This window comes from Rhamphochromis sp. 'chilingali', assembly GCF_963969265.1.
Source record: "Rhamphochromis sp. 'chilingali' genome assembly, chromosome: 14".
NCBI lineage: Eukaryota > Metazoa > Chordata > Actinopteri > Cichliformes > Cichlidae > Rhamphochromis > Rhamphochromis sp. 'chilingali'.
The window spans coordinates 10,265,142-10,280,145 of NC_137941.1; the positions used below are offsets into that span (position 1 = coordinate 10,265,142).

The 15,004-nt window shown below is 39.4% G+C and overlaps 1 protein-coding gene and 1 long non-coding RNA gene across 2 annotated transcripts in view; one reads left to right on the forward strand and one right to left on the reverse strand.

Annotated features, from left to right (window-relative positions):
• thsd7ba (thrombospondin, type I, domain containing 7Ba) overlaps nucleotides 1-11,869 on the reverse strand; it is a 184,601-nt gene extending 172,732 nt beyond the window's left edge. Inside the window, exons 1-2 of the mRNA XM_080903581.1 lie at nucleotides 9,277-11,869; nucleotides 4,208-4,384 (exon numbers count right to left, since the gene is read on the reverse strand). Coding sequence (XP_080759707.1) covers nucleotides 4,208-4,367 — 160 coding nt within the window. The 5' untranslated portion in view covers nucleotides 4,368-4,384; nucleotides 9,277-11,869. The remainder of the gene's footprint in view (nucleotides 1-4,207; nucleotides 4,385-9,276) is intronic.
• On the forward strand, nucleotides 7,410-8,911 carry LOC308410328. Its single transcript, XR_013974162.1, has 3 exons — nucleotides 7,410-7,838; nucleotides 7,935-7,998; nucleotides 8,299-8,911. It is a non-coding gene; the product is annotated as an uncharacterized lncRNA (long non-coding RNA).
• Nucleotides 11,870-15,004: the final 3,135 nt, after the last annotated feature.

Below are 15,004 nucleotides of genomic sequence, written 5' to 3' on the forward strand. Positions count from 1 at the left end.
CTGTTTAGTTCAATGTCTTGTCTGGTTCCATGTGTCTGAATTCCCTGTTTTATTGTGAAGGTCCGTGTCGTATGTGAGTGTGATCAGTTTACGTTTCCCCTGTCCCGTCAGCCCAGATTCCTCCCAGCTGTGTTGCCCTCCTGTCTCTCATCCCCTGATTACTGGTGTGTGTATTTAAGCCCTGTGTGTTCTCCTGCCTGTTGCCGGTTCGTCTGTGTAACTCCGCGTCAGTCTGTGTTCCTTGGTGTCCTGCTCGGCTCTCTGCCTCTCTTCCCTTTTTGTTTCATCTCAGGTTTGTCATTTAGCTTTCCCAGTTCAGGTCTTTAGTTTTGTCTTCCCTCTTGCCTGTTTTGCCTTCTCACCACTGTGTAAATAAACTCACCAACATCTCATCCACTGCCTGCATCTTGGGTCCTTCTTCTAACTCCACACGGCTCGCCTCGGCAGCCGTGACACCTACACGCCATAGGACTGACTATAGAAGTAATAACTAACAGGTTGATTTGTTTGTGTCTGCAAAAGAAAACTACTGCAACTGAGTGTAACCTGATACTGTTGAATTGCAACATCTTATCAACTGATGTTAACTGCTTCAAAATACATTTGCCTAATGTGTGTGTGTGTGTGTGTGTGTGTGTGTGTGTGTGTGTGTGTGTGTGTGTTTTTCTTTGCCACGGTAAATCAAAAAAAGACCTCTGTAAATTATTCAGTGCCATTTGGTTAAAAGTGAATCCCCAAAGATTTGATCCTTGCACACTGCCTCCTTTGAGCTTATTTTTGAGAAACAACAGAAGCTCTGTGCAGCAGTGATGTTTGATTTCAGCTTTGATGGTGCAACAGTGTGGTGAAATTGCAAATAAATACACTCAGACCCTGAAATGAAATGTAAATGTTGCCTGACTGTATCAAAGCACATATAGAGTTTATTTTTTCTTACAGTCAAACATCTCACATATGCAGCGCTGTAATGATTGTTTTAACCATAGCTCGTCAGCAAATCCATCGGGTCCCTATATTTATACGGGAATTAAGTGGGATCAACTAAGGTGATTATGTACTGTTGATTTCAAGTTGAATTTTAAATACATCTGTGCTGTTTTTGGAGGAGTTTGGATTTGTTATTCTTACACAACTTTAGAACTTTTCTTCTTTTAAAGTCTTTTGACCCATCATCCTTTGTTTTTTGGGAGCTTGAAGAAAACAGACATTTGAAAACAATGCCAACTGAATCTCTTAGGTTTCTTTAACGTGATTCTCCAAGTTCCGTTAGCTCACATTGTTTTTTAAAAAATTATTCTACCCAAGTTCAATTAAGTCACATTTTTAAAGCAGCAGGGACTCTTACGCTTTTAAGCTGAACCAATTTAAGATGATTTACAGACTGGATCCTGGGGCTTCAGCCCCGTAAGTCCTTTAAATAATCCAGGAGCGGCTGAGATATCTCTCATTAAGGAAAACCTTTATTGATTTCTCAATCTTTTGAAAATCATTGCCCTTCAGCTGAATCTTCCTGCTGAAGGTTCCCACATAATTTAGATGAAGAGTAGATTACATCCTGGAGTTTTTCAGCAGACTCCAGCCAACAATATAATAAAATAATATTTTGTGTAATAAAAAAAGGAGGAAGAACTAAGAGGTGTAAATAGGGAAATAATATTAGTTAAAAAATAGAAAATGCAGTCTCCAGTGTACTGTTAAAATACATCAGAATGGTAAATGGCCTGTATTTGTATAGCGCTTTTCTAGTCCCTAAGGATCCCAAAGCGCTTTACACAACCAGTCATCCACCCATTCACACACACATTCACACACTGGTGATGGCAAGCTACATTGTAGCCACAGCCACCCTGGGGCGCACTGGCAGAGGCGAGGCTGCCGGACACTGGCGCCACCGGGCCCTCTGACCACCACCAGTAGGCAACGGGTGAAGTGTCTCGCCCAAGGACACAACGACCGAGACTGTCCAAGCCGGGGTTCGAACCGGCAACCTTCCAATTACAAGGCGAACTCCCAACTCTTGAGCCACGATCGCCCCAGAATACCAATGTTGTCTTCTTCTTCTGGGATTTAAAGACATATCAATTTCCTGAACTAGCTTGGTCCTCAAGTCAAAGAAGGAAAATGAAAACTTAAATGAGGGTGTCGTTTTATTTTTGTTTTTTAGAAAGAAAATAAACAAGCTTTGATGTATAATAGAAATCATTTGGGATGAACGCTAACACGTACCCAGGAAGACTGTTTTCTTGTTTCTTTACTATAAAAAAAAAAGACAAATACATTTTGAGAGCTAAATCCCAACACCTTAGACCCTCTTTGGAACAGTTACGTTAATCTCAGTGATGACAACTGAAAACTTGGAAAAGAAGCCCTTACTTACTGCAGTAGACTAAAGCTGACACCGGATGAGCACAGTGGCATGTTTAAAAGCAGATGCTTAAATAAATCCTACTTAAAATGCTCCACTCACGATATCTGCATTCTGATGCAAACAGGACTATGACCCTGGAAATGTGGCACTGACTGCCAGGAAAGTTATCTATAGATGTTAAAGGGAATTTCTTTTAGCAATTTATTTTAAGGGTGAAATAATAATGCCATTAGCAGCAGTGTCTCACTGTTCTATTTTGTTCTTCAAGACACTGATGAAGGTCAAGCTTAAATAGCTCCAGCTCCCTGTTTCAGCCTGAGACTCGCAGCTTAGCCACAGCTCTGGGAACTGGCTCACACAAAAGACTTACCCCACAATGCTGCTGGCCTAGATAGACACGCCAGACATACAAAAGGGTGGCTGTGCTAATTGAGAACAGATCTTTGCTACAATGACAATTCCTAAAGAAAAAGATTTGCCTGTCAGCTAAATTAAGTATTCAAATGGTTCCTGTCAATATTTGCCAACATGAACCTAATAGTCTGAGTTAAGACATTAAGCTTGGAGCCGCTGCCGACATTAAGACAAATATGTGGCTCACATCAATGACATTCATCAGCACAATACAATGCGAATACATTAAGTGTTCAATCTGTGTTTGTGCGACTCGAGTTTGTGTCGTTCCGCAGTTCAAATCAAAGCATTGTGATAACAGCAGTTTGAGACAAACAGTTTTCCTGCAGTCAAACAGACATTAGGAGGATTTATTCAGAGGTGAGGTATGTTAAGTTTGAGATTCCCTTTCTTCTTTGTAAATTGATTTTCATTTCCATTTAAGAAACAACTTATAAGCCATCTTAGCTCTGAAAGGATGTCAAATCCTCACACTTGGTGTTCCGGTTACATCCGTTTTGAACATAAGCTCTTTCAAGTGAAATTAATCAATCTCTTTATCACTTGGGCAGTGTCATTACCCAACCACAGAGTGAGAAATGAAAGTGCTAATCGCACAGCAAGTGGGGCTTTTGTGTGGGAAGGCCAAATTTTCCTCCTCAAGCTGCTTTGCAAATGCATTTTCAATTGAATTGGTGAAGCGAACAAAGGATGAATTCTGAGTTTGCCTCAAAATTCTTGTTAAAAAAGAATGACATCAGCTTACAGTACAGGTTTCCAAAAGGTGATTAATTTACAAAAATGTTAATAATTTGCATGGAAATTACCAAATGGATGCATAAATAACACACAGGAGATGTAAAACACATTTTAGGTGTGAGTGCATGTGAATGTGTTTGAATAAGGGATTTGTACAGCTCAATACGCAGCATGTTTTCCATTACAACAATGTGTACTATATATAACTGGGGCCATAAATTCACTAAGCATGCCAGGAAGACTATTTCATATGCCTCAATATCTTAATAACCATGCCACTCTGCTGTAACAACTGTAGCTGTCCTTGTCATTTTGGGGCTGTGAGTGAATACTCTACAAGAAAAAAAAAAAAAAGCATTATTATTCTCTTCACCCCAGGCACTTGAGCCTGAAGGCTTGATGATGTCCAACTGCAGTCCAATGTGTGTCAAAAAAAGAAGGAATATTTTCCCCACAAAACTGGTTTCACTGAAAATGCATGTGTGCAAATGTGTGCTTCCACGTGCTGCGTATCTTATCGCCATGATCCTCAACAGGTTCAAAGAGATTTGACTTTTTAAATTACCATTAAGAACAAAATTATGTTGTTTTACATGCAAGCAGGTGGATTGCATATCTTAATTTAAATATAAGTCAAAACAGGACCTTTATTAATGCACTTGTAATAAGATAGAATAAATATTTTACCTGCTTTCCATGAAAAATGGTGGTCTCTAGGATACACGTTGTCTAAACGGACAGATATGGAAAAGAGAGACAAGAGGAGGAAGAGGCTTAGGTAGCTCCCAGCTTGCCGTGTCCAGGCAATGACCCCAAAGTCATCTTTTAGAGTCATAGTCCAGCCCATTGCTTCCTCTCTTACTCCTGTGGGAGGAAAATGAAATTCATCATCAGCTCATTCATAAATATGATCAGAAACCTTGGCCACCTTCCCACTGAATCCTCCAGCCCAGAAATGTAATATTAGGTGTCACTTTCCAAGTCCATCAGACTTTTTCACACATGGATCATAGTGCCGGATGGATAAGATTTGACTTGTAAAACAGCTTTGCTGTTGTAGTTGATAGTTGTGGGATACTATGGCTTCTTCTCCACCTACATAGATCAAAAATAATTAGACAGAGTGGCAAGAGTATCTCAGCGTCCCAAAGGAGGTGTGGAAACAAGCACTGATGGAAGGCGAGGCTCTAAGCTTGGAGTAATACAGGGTATTAGTACCTTTTTATTGCAGCTCATTTATTCCTATCTCCTGCTACTGTGATTCGTGTCCTAGGAGTGTTAAGGATTAGTCCTGGATTCACTAGGCCTCTAATTGTGTTGCACCAACAGCAAAATTAATGAATATGAAATTAAATCTGTAACACCTTATGCTTTGAAAGACTGGTGTTCATGACTGCAGTGATTCATTTTCCAAAAGCAATTTTTGCTACACTGTGGCACTTGGGTATTGAGAGATTTGTTATTATTGACTTATCGTCCCACTGAGCTCCCCTGCAGTTTTTTGACATTCTGTAATCATAAAACATGAGACAAAAGCAATTTCTGCTGCATAGGTTTAGCAAAAAATTGGTCTTAATATCAAATACAGCTGATTTAGGCACCGTGGGAATTTGCAGCACATAAAGAATAGCAAAACATTTTATGTTTATGCAAGCCGAGGTATTAAGCTGGTGATCCACACATCCAATACTAACATCACTGAGAGTTTATTTTATTTCAAAGTCACATCTGTCATGAATTAGATGTAATCTGTGCGACTGTGGTAAGCATTTTCTAATCTACTGATTCTGTACAGGACAAGTTTTTAATTTTTCTTTTGACATTCCACATCAATACAACAGAGAGGCTTTTCTACATTTTGTCCCGATAGTATACGATAGTAAGTATCACAGAGAGTATTTAATGGTAGATTAACTTCTGAGAGGCAGCAGCCATTTGAGATTTAAGATTATTTACACATGGCGTGCCTGTGAAAGCGCTGGCAGCTGAATTATTTTTGCTTGATTTCATTCAGGGAAATTAGATTTTGACTTTGCTGCTTTAGCTATGTTTTGGTGGGGGTAAAATTTGTTTAATGAGAAAGAAATGCTTGGATGGAGATGGCTTGGTGCCCAGAAGTGGGCTGCCAGATGCACAGTTTTTGATGGACTGTCCAATTCTCCTCTGGCTTTGATGTGTTATTCTATAGTCAAAATGGTTTGCTCTTTTTTGTGTGTGTTGGAGGGCTTCAGGCCCAAGGGTTTGGCAATTCAACACATAACTATTGTTTGTATCTATTCTCAATACCAATTTGCCTCATGGGGTTCTGTCAGGCAAAGAACAGCGAGTGCTCTTTTTCACTCCCGCTCTGTCTCCCTCTCCATCTCTTCCACTTTCTCCTTTAAATAACTCATCCACTCTGAAGATAATGTATTCACAATTTTTATTAGAACTGCCTTTGTCTCACATTTTTTGATGGCTAGAAGATGTATTCTACTTGGATGAGTGAGCAGACCAGTCTGGCACTCACATAGCCATATGCCAATTAGATACCTCTGGTTGCTGATTACTAGCCATTCTCTTGGGCTGCACTGCTCTGGAAGCCATACCTGACTGCACCTATATTACACGCACCCTCCAGCCACTCTTATTTGACTATGCACAGGACAAGCAGCACTCTTCTTGGGCTGACAGACCATGTCACAACTGATTGGAAAACATGGTCTTGAACACAAACAAGCAATGGAAACAAGCATGACCCCAAGGCATGCCAGTTTTGTTTTTCAAAGTACAAAAAGGTAGACAATCGAGATTACTCTATTGTAAGATATCTTTGCGAGATTCAGCAGCAATTGTGCTCATCCAGCCAGCGCATCTCAGAATGGGTGAGTAATACAGGCTATCCTGAAAATCTTAAAAAAAGAAAAGCTCTTAAGCTGCTAAATATCTGGGTCAAAGGAATCATGCTAGGCTCTCAGTGGCCGTAGAAAACCTGGCAAACAGCAGCATGGCTCAGATGCTGGTGTGAGTCTTATTAGATACTCCACGATCTGATGGAATGCAATCTGCTCCTCTGTCTCCTGTGGTCCTTGTTTGGGGCTCACTCATTGAATTCAGCGAGAAAAACCCTGCAGCTAGCATAAGGGAGCAGATGAGCAACACTCTACACCCCTCCCTTTCACAGGTGGTCACAATAATTAATGTTCAATTAGATGTTTCCAAATGAATGGCAAAAGCTAATTTGGTATGCCAAGGCTCTGAACAATCACCATGCGATCCTCCAGCCTCTCTTTAAATAAGCCAAACACCCTGTTCTGTCTGGAGTGAAAACAAAGGCATTTGATCCCAGTCTGTTTACCAGAGATGCCACCCTCTTCTCTGGATTTCCACATAATTATGTAGCCAACCAGCTCATTCCCGCTTCAGATTCTAAGCTTAAACTCCCATCTATATCGCTGCGCCATTCTTTGTGTGTTGCATCAAGTGGATTCAGGTTAACACAGCTGCGAGTATTTTTTCCACATTGTAGCGCATGTAATTGTTTTTGATTGGGGTTGGCAATATGAAAACAGAAATCCATCTACATCCAAAGGAGCTGATTTTTGCAGATGTTTTCCTTGGCAGGAATGACCATGACAGCATTGAAAGAATCACAAATGCACAACACATTTTTTTGTATTCCTTTGATCCGAGGCTTATTTTAGCAGTCGGTTTCTTCTGTTTCTGTATAGATTGGTATTTAAAGAGTATTGCACTACATTTGATTCTTTAATTCCTTTGACACCAGGAGTTTTAGTCTATTCAGAACAGTAACAAAGACAGTGCCACTATTATGCTGCCTGAATGGATGGTGACAGCTCATTATATAAAACGTGTTTGTCATTTCCAGAATGTTTATGTAACCCACATACAATGAGGGTACCACTTTAAGGACTGATATGAGGAGAGATGGACAGCCTGCCCAACCAATCGAAATGCACAGGTCCCAGTATGTTTTGACCAATGGGAGAGCAGTCTGCCGCTGTATGTCCCACCTACGTGCTCTGTGTTTGCTGCTATGTGTGGAGGTAGTCGCGTGCTGGCAGGAGAAAAGAGAGACTGAAGCTTTTGAGCTGGAAAAAAGTATTAGATATAAGTTGCAACCAACTGTGTTGCACATAAGTTCACTGGTTATCAGCTAACTTTCATGTTAGAAGTAGCCGCAGTGAGTAAACAGGCAAATGCTGCATTTTTCTGGTGACTTTAGAAAGTACCACGTGGAGGTAAACTGTTAGCCTTTGTTAGCTCTGGTTGCTATCAACTGCCTGGAAGTTCATCTCAATCTGCTTCCAGAAGCAAGGTAACACTTGAAGCGCAACTTATGTTTATTTTTCCTTCATGTCGTATTACGGTTATTAAAGAGAAAACAACATGTCCTGTACATTACGTTATTTAGAGCCCTGCATTTTCCGACCGAGAGACACTATGCCATTGTCTTCGGCCGTGATGCGCTGAGATCGGTGAGCACATGTTGTATGTCTCAGTTAGTTCACGTCTGTTTCACATTTTATTGTTGAGAAACTGAATTAATCTCAATTGTTTGATTAATAATTGTCGACTATGTGACATATATGCATATGCACTGACTTTACTTGGTTTAATGCAGTTTGTGTAAGAGAAATGTTTTATTTTTGCAAATTTGAGTATTTTTATTGCAAATTTATGTTGAATGTGATTTAAACAAAATCCTAAGTTGTGAATTATAGCTAGAACAGCATAATTAATATTTGAATTGCTCTTCTGACCCTGTCTGTTGACAGGTCAGGTTTTTTTTGTATGCTGAATTGTTCCTGAGGTGGATTCCTCCAGTGAAATAGGATTCCTCCAGTGAAATAGATGGCGAGCCTTCCCACCTGGACTTAGAGAGACTGAGATTCGCTTCTTTTCCACTTGATGATCTGCTGCACCTTGCGGTGTGGTAGGACTGTATCACTCACACTTTCACGCACAGCTGGTTATACATAAGACCACTGACTGACATTCTCTCATCCCTATTCTCTTTCACACCCTGGGAATTTTTTGGACTTTACCCCTTGGACATTGTTTATTTGGGACTTTAAATAATGAGCTGTTGTGTAGAGCATTCTCCACATGTGAAAAGAGTGTGAGATTTTCATTTGAATGTACATTGGATTTGTGTAATCTGTTCTATAAGAGTTAAGGAGTCAGGTTACTAGGGTGCACCCGAGCATTGAAACCTGAACATTGAAAACCAAAAATAACACTTGGCCAAGTCATTGCTTTAGTAGTTTGTGTTTTACTTTTCTTTTAATTTTTGTAAGTTTCCTTTCTACCATTGTAAAGTGTCTTTAACCTGTGCTTGTCAACCTTATGGTTTATGTCACTAAAGTTGGCTGGTTCTTTTGAGTTACATTCTTGTCTCTGTGTCTCATTTGAACACACCCCTGTGCTCCTATAGTCGAGCCTATTGGCCCATTGATATATTCTTTTCAACAATTCCCCTTACTGTGTTACATTTAGCTTCTTTTGTATTTTCATTGCAGCTGTAAAACAAAAGAGCACAGATATATAGCTCAAAATGAGTGGAATTCAGTTCAATTTTGATGGAATCTTGGGAGTCAGCATCTTGACAGTTGAGCATTAGTCTCAATCTGATCATAAATTCTGAAAAAAATATTTTTTCCACCCTTAAAATAAAGAAAACGCACATTTGGATAACTAAATTCATAAACAGCTGCACTCTTAATTGGACACCATGCACATGATGTAAAATGTACCTGAGCAAGATGACTGCCAGTCATCCCTTTCGGTGATCTGGTTGTTACAGTAGCAGATGCTTTTTTTTTAGTAGTCCCACCGAAAGCAGGAACAGGGCAGAGGATGGTCCAAAGATGTTAAGTTTGACGGGGAGAGTAAATCACCTGCACCAGGCCTTCAACCTGAAGCATCATGCAGTGGCTTAATCCTGTGTGAATCAATGTGTTGTGGGCTGGGACTGTGTCACACCTCCAGCAGTGACTGGTATTAACTCCCCGGTGCTGGCTCTGTCAAGCACTCACCCACTGATGTTCCTACTCTGGTTGGCACAAGGCAGCCCGAGCTACTGTAAGGAATCTGAGGAAGACAAAAACAGACAAGGAAAAAAAGAGGCAATGATGTTCACATCTTTCAACTACAGTGCAAAAATCTGACGCCTCATGCAATGACATTTTATTATTTATGTTTCACATGATACACAGTTGATAGCTAGTGAGCTGCAAAAGGCAAGAAGTAATGAATAACAGTGTGAAAATGCAGGGAAGCTCTACAGAGATGCATGACATGAATGCAATGTCTTTTTTTACACACGATCAGCAAATACTGGTCCAGAGGTAGGACTTTGCTGTGATTTATAATCCACTCATCTGTTCTTTCTTATTCGCTCTACTCTTCATCTCAGTGCAAAGATCCCCGAGAAAGTTTCTGTGCATAAGAAAAAAGGATTATTATGTTTCCAGTTTTCAGACGTACTGCTGTTAAAAAGGCGAAGGGCAAGTTGTGCATTATAGCAGCAGGTGAGTTTGCTGTCGACAAATTTTGCATAAATCTGCAAGGTTTGCAGTGATTATTTGTCTATCCCTCAGTCTCCAGGGGGCATGTAAGACAATGACAATTGAGGAGTTGAAGTTGCTTCCCATAATATTCAATGACAACCTGTCAACCCTCTAGCCAAGATCTTCCTGAGAGCTCACCCAGATGGAAATTGAGTCCTATTAACGCCTTCTGACTTTGTCTCAGTGCTTCCATGCTCTCTTATTGACCTTTCTGGTCATACTCCTGAAAACCACGGCTCATAATGACCTGATTTCCCAAGGCCTTTAAGTGCTTTGCCCTGCCATTCCATTGTGGCTCAAATGAGCTTGTCTCTGCAGCTGCACTCCTCCTCCAGCGGGCAACTAACTTAATAAAAGCCAACAAATAGGGTGGAAGAAAGGTACTCCTGGTAGACAGAGAAAAATCAATTGCAAACATTTCAATTTCAAGTATGTACACACAGTTCATTCATTTTTTATTCAGTCTGTTGTTTATTAGAGTCAAGGTGCATGTGCGACATTTTCTTACCGCTTGTGAATTTCTGCCTTTAGTTGATAATGAAATAAGTATTTTTGTGTGCTTTAAATCACAGCAGTAACCTTAAGATGGACAATACGGCACTTCGTACAATCCTGGGAGCTTTAAATCGACCACTTTTGTTTTTGCCAATGCAGCTTAAGGGATGTCACTGCCAGTCTGTTAACCAGTGATTCCACCACTTTAGTCCAGACTGAAAAATAACAATTAGTCTGCTCAAACACCTCCCACAAACTTGATGCAGAGTCCTCAGGTGATTAATCTTGGTGACTCCTTATCTAGCACCACAGTGGGGTGAAAATTTAGTGTTTCATTGAAATATCTCATCAACATTTTGACAGAATGGCATCTAATTTAATATACACATTTACATCACACATGAATGAATTCTGATTACCTCATTTCACATTTAGCAATTACAAAGAGTAATTAAACTGGGTGATTAAAATAAATTAGTATCTGCTTTAGCTTAAATAAGTGTAGTAGTTCAAACTCTAGATTATGTATTACCCTAAGCCACCACATCTATTTGACACTGGGTCAGTGCAGTCTCTTCAGCTTTCTCTGCTTAACATCTTCTACCTTTAAGTTAAGCTCAAAGGCAGAAGTGTTTGCCATCCTCTCTCCTGACAACAATTGCCTCCAACCTTAAACCTGCCTTATGCTTTTCACCCCCCTTCAGGAGCTTACCTCGCCTGGCTTGGCACTATACTCCAGTCCCACAGCTAAAAGCTCTCTTGACAAGGCAGAATGTTTGCTCTGCAATGTGTGCAAGTGTGTTTCTTGAAATTGAGGTCTGTAAATGACATTAAGGTTGTCTAAAATGTCCATCCCTTGTACAGTATTCTGGTGGTTTTGTTGTTTGCAGAGGTTCACAAAAACTCAATAAAAAAGAGAATAGAAAGAAAAAGTAATGATTTCTATCGTCTTTCATAGCTTTTCCAAAAACTGCTAATAAGTACTATTAATACTGTAAATGTACTATTACTATAAAAACTGTAAAACTGGAATCCCTCCTCAGCTACCTGCCTCACTGGTGGAAGTCAAGACCTTGATATTTTGCCAATATAAACTTAGGACAGATATATATAAAACAAAATAAATGTCTAATGTGTGCTCCAAAAACATCAGCTGATACACTGAACTTGGCCATTCCTTGTGTATTGCCATCTGCTAAATGATTTCTAGTTGCTGTTACATTTTAGAGATAAGACTTTAATCCAAACATTGAATAAATTAAATTCTGCATCTCAAAAGAAGCTCCGCATTTAATGAACAGGCTTGGCAGCATCCACAGACCCAAGCTTTTCACCATATCATAAACCAGTTCCCAGCTCGGTACCTTGGCAGACAAACATCAGAGACAGCTGCACTGCAGAGTCACTAATCACTTCACTAAAACAGACAGTATATTATGCAATGCGTACATGAATTCAGTCCCAGACTGTTAAGATGTTGTATGTGGCAGTATCTGAAAGAGAGAGGTATCTCAATTCTGCCAGCACCTCAAACAGACTGTTTGAGGTGCTGGCAGAATTGCCCAAGCAGCTGCTCCTGAAGCCAGGGTTGTGAACTCAATCAGCTGCATGTTTATCACTGTGGCACCAAACTTACTATGGCTCTTTTTCCCTGCCTCCATGAGCTATAGATGCAGTGGTATGGCCAGTTAAGCCAGCCAACGGGGGTCACAGTACTGATAACAGGAGAAAAAATACATATATAAATAAGCCACGCCCATAAGTGTCACCAAATAAAGATGAGCTATACAATACCACCCATCTTAATTCTGATCTATTCGTTGATTTTTCGGGTCTTTTTTTATCACAATGTGTTGATTGTTTTTCTCAGTTTCTGTATGGTTATTTAAAAAAAATTACTTTGAGCTGGGCTGGAAATTCAGTGAATGCCTGGAAGATAAATGACAAAGTAAATGTGATCAGACAAAAAATGCTCCATGTGATATTTAAATATGCACAAGCTGCAGAGAATCTCTTAATCAAATGAGTTATGTCACATGTAATAGGACATCAGACATACTCTCATACAGAGAGGATATCTTTTTGCCAGTCTTGTTTTGTTTGGGGAAGTATTTTAGGGGGAGTTTTGGTGTTTGGTGAAATCTATTTTTAAATTGAGCCTTAATGTGAAGATTTTAGTTCATCAATGTTTCTATATTTCTGTATCTGATGAAAGGAACAATTAAACTAGGCAAAGCTGTAGCCCACAGCTGTCTGAACATACAAACTCCTCTGCTATACTGATCAAAATCAAACCTCTGACAGAAAATAATAATTACTGTGCCTCTAATGTTCATCCAAAAAAAAATTGACAGAAATTCATTTGGAAAACTGTCTGATGTATTCTACTGCTGAAGGTAAAAGGACACCTTTGGGCATCAAAGTGGTTTTAGGCATGTAAAACCTGTTAAATTTCACCGGTAGATATTCATACACCTTTTAATTGTTCACAGATTTCCTTGTTCAAAGTGAATCAATGGCCTTTAGAAAAAAAAATTATTCCAATTGATGTAATGCCTAACACAAAGCCACAGAGCATTGTGTTGATAGCCAGATAATTCTTACAGAATATTTTCTTCACACCATAAATATTTCATCGCAGACATGAAAAAGGACCTCGACAATGTCAAATTAGCACAACCAGAACAAAGCTGCAAAATAATGAGCTTTTTCCCTTTTACTGATGCGAACATTTTTGATAAGAATAAGATAAGTCTCCCTCAAAAACACTGTAAAGAGCTTAAGTTGCCTCACTGTACACTGTTAATTCCAGTAGCTTTCGTGGCTTACATACATTACTTACCTTTGTTTGGAAATGAAGAATATACTAGCTTGTATTGAGTTGTGGAGCAATGTTAAACAAATTGAGTGACAACAAAGGAAACAATGACATTGTTTCATGGGGAGAAAGGAAACTGCATTAAACTGTGCTGAATCTGCCAAACAGATGGAGGAGAAGAAGAGCAGCAAATCTGGGATTGCTTCGTTAACTTCAAATATAATTGTGTATTGTGGACAGATGTGGAGAGCTAGAAACCCAATGGCCTGTTTGAAGTTCGCCACCTAAAGCGCATTCATGGTGCATTGTAATGTAAATTCTCCACAGACGAGTCAAGAGATTAGGATCATATCTGACAATTATTTTAAGTATAATTTGTATAGAACATGACTGTTTCTATAAGAGCCTGACTTCACTCCACAGATTGTTCTCCCATTATTATATTGAACTTGCATGGCTGAAACTATTTCTGTAATATTGTAAGTAAATTAGGATGTGGATGAAATGGCCCAATAACAACATTTAAGTTAAGAGCCTAAATCCTGCAGATTGTGAGTATAAACTCATGTAAAACTTAAATTGCTATTTTAAATTGTTGAAAATTTACATTATTTTATGAGCAGTTTTGTTCGTTACTGCTGATTACAATAAACCTATGAGTTTTCCTTTCTCCAGGCAGTAGTTGTTAGCTCAAACAAGATGGCTCTTTTACTGTTTTTGGAAGTTTTTTGTGCTATTGAATGTTTCATGATGTTGTAATCCATTTGTTCATTGCTTAGTTCTGCAAGCCAGATTTCACAGACAAGTGCGCCATTGTACTGCAAGACCTCCCTGTTCTACGTCGTGATGATCTTCATAACATCTACAACACTGATAAGTTTTTATAGTTGCATTTTAAAAGAGCGAACAGAGTTGCAGTGAAGTTTGTTTGGAATTTGCAAGTTTTACCAAGAGCTAGAAGTTAATACTAATTGTACAGGTGTGAAGTATGTATGTACAGTATGAAGGTTTGTTTTTTATTTTAGTATCTTTTTGAAGCATGTCAGGGTTTTACTTCAGGGTTTCCGTGAGGATGACAGAAGGGGGACACCGCATGGGAGAAGAAAAAAGAGGAAGCACCAAATTACAGCTGACTTCATTCATATACAACGGTGATACCACCCTGGTGGATGGACTGAGGTGACTGTTGCAGTGAATTGGTGCTATATTAATTTAATTTAATTGGGTAACAAATAAACATGTGAAAAACCTGATTTCTCAAGCTGTCGTTTCTTCACATGTTACTATGAACAGTTGTCTAATAATTGCATTTATGAAGCAGGCTTCTAAGAGTGAGGACGCCTGGGGTCTGTTGCAGGTGCAGCCTGTCACTGGTGAATCTGTGCTCATCTCTCCAAATCATTTTCGCCTTGATCAAGGGTCTTTCTATAAGAGATATATTAATGGATGTTTTCAAGAAGCTGCCTCAAGTAGTTTGCCTCTTGTTTGGGATTTTAGTGCTTTTTGCTTGGACTAACCTAAAGACTTATTCATTCAAATGACGCTTGGAAGAGACTCCTACCAACACATGTTTTAAATTACAAGCTTGGTCACTGTACT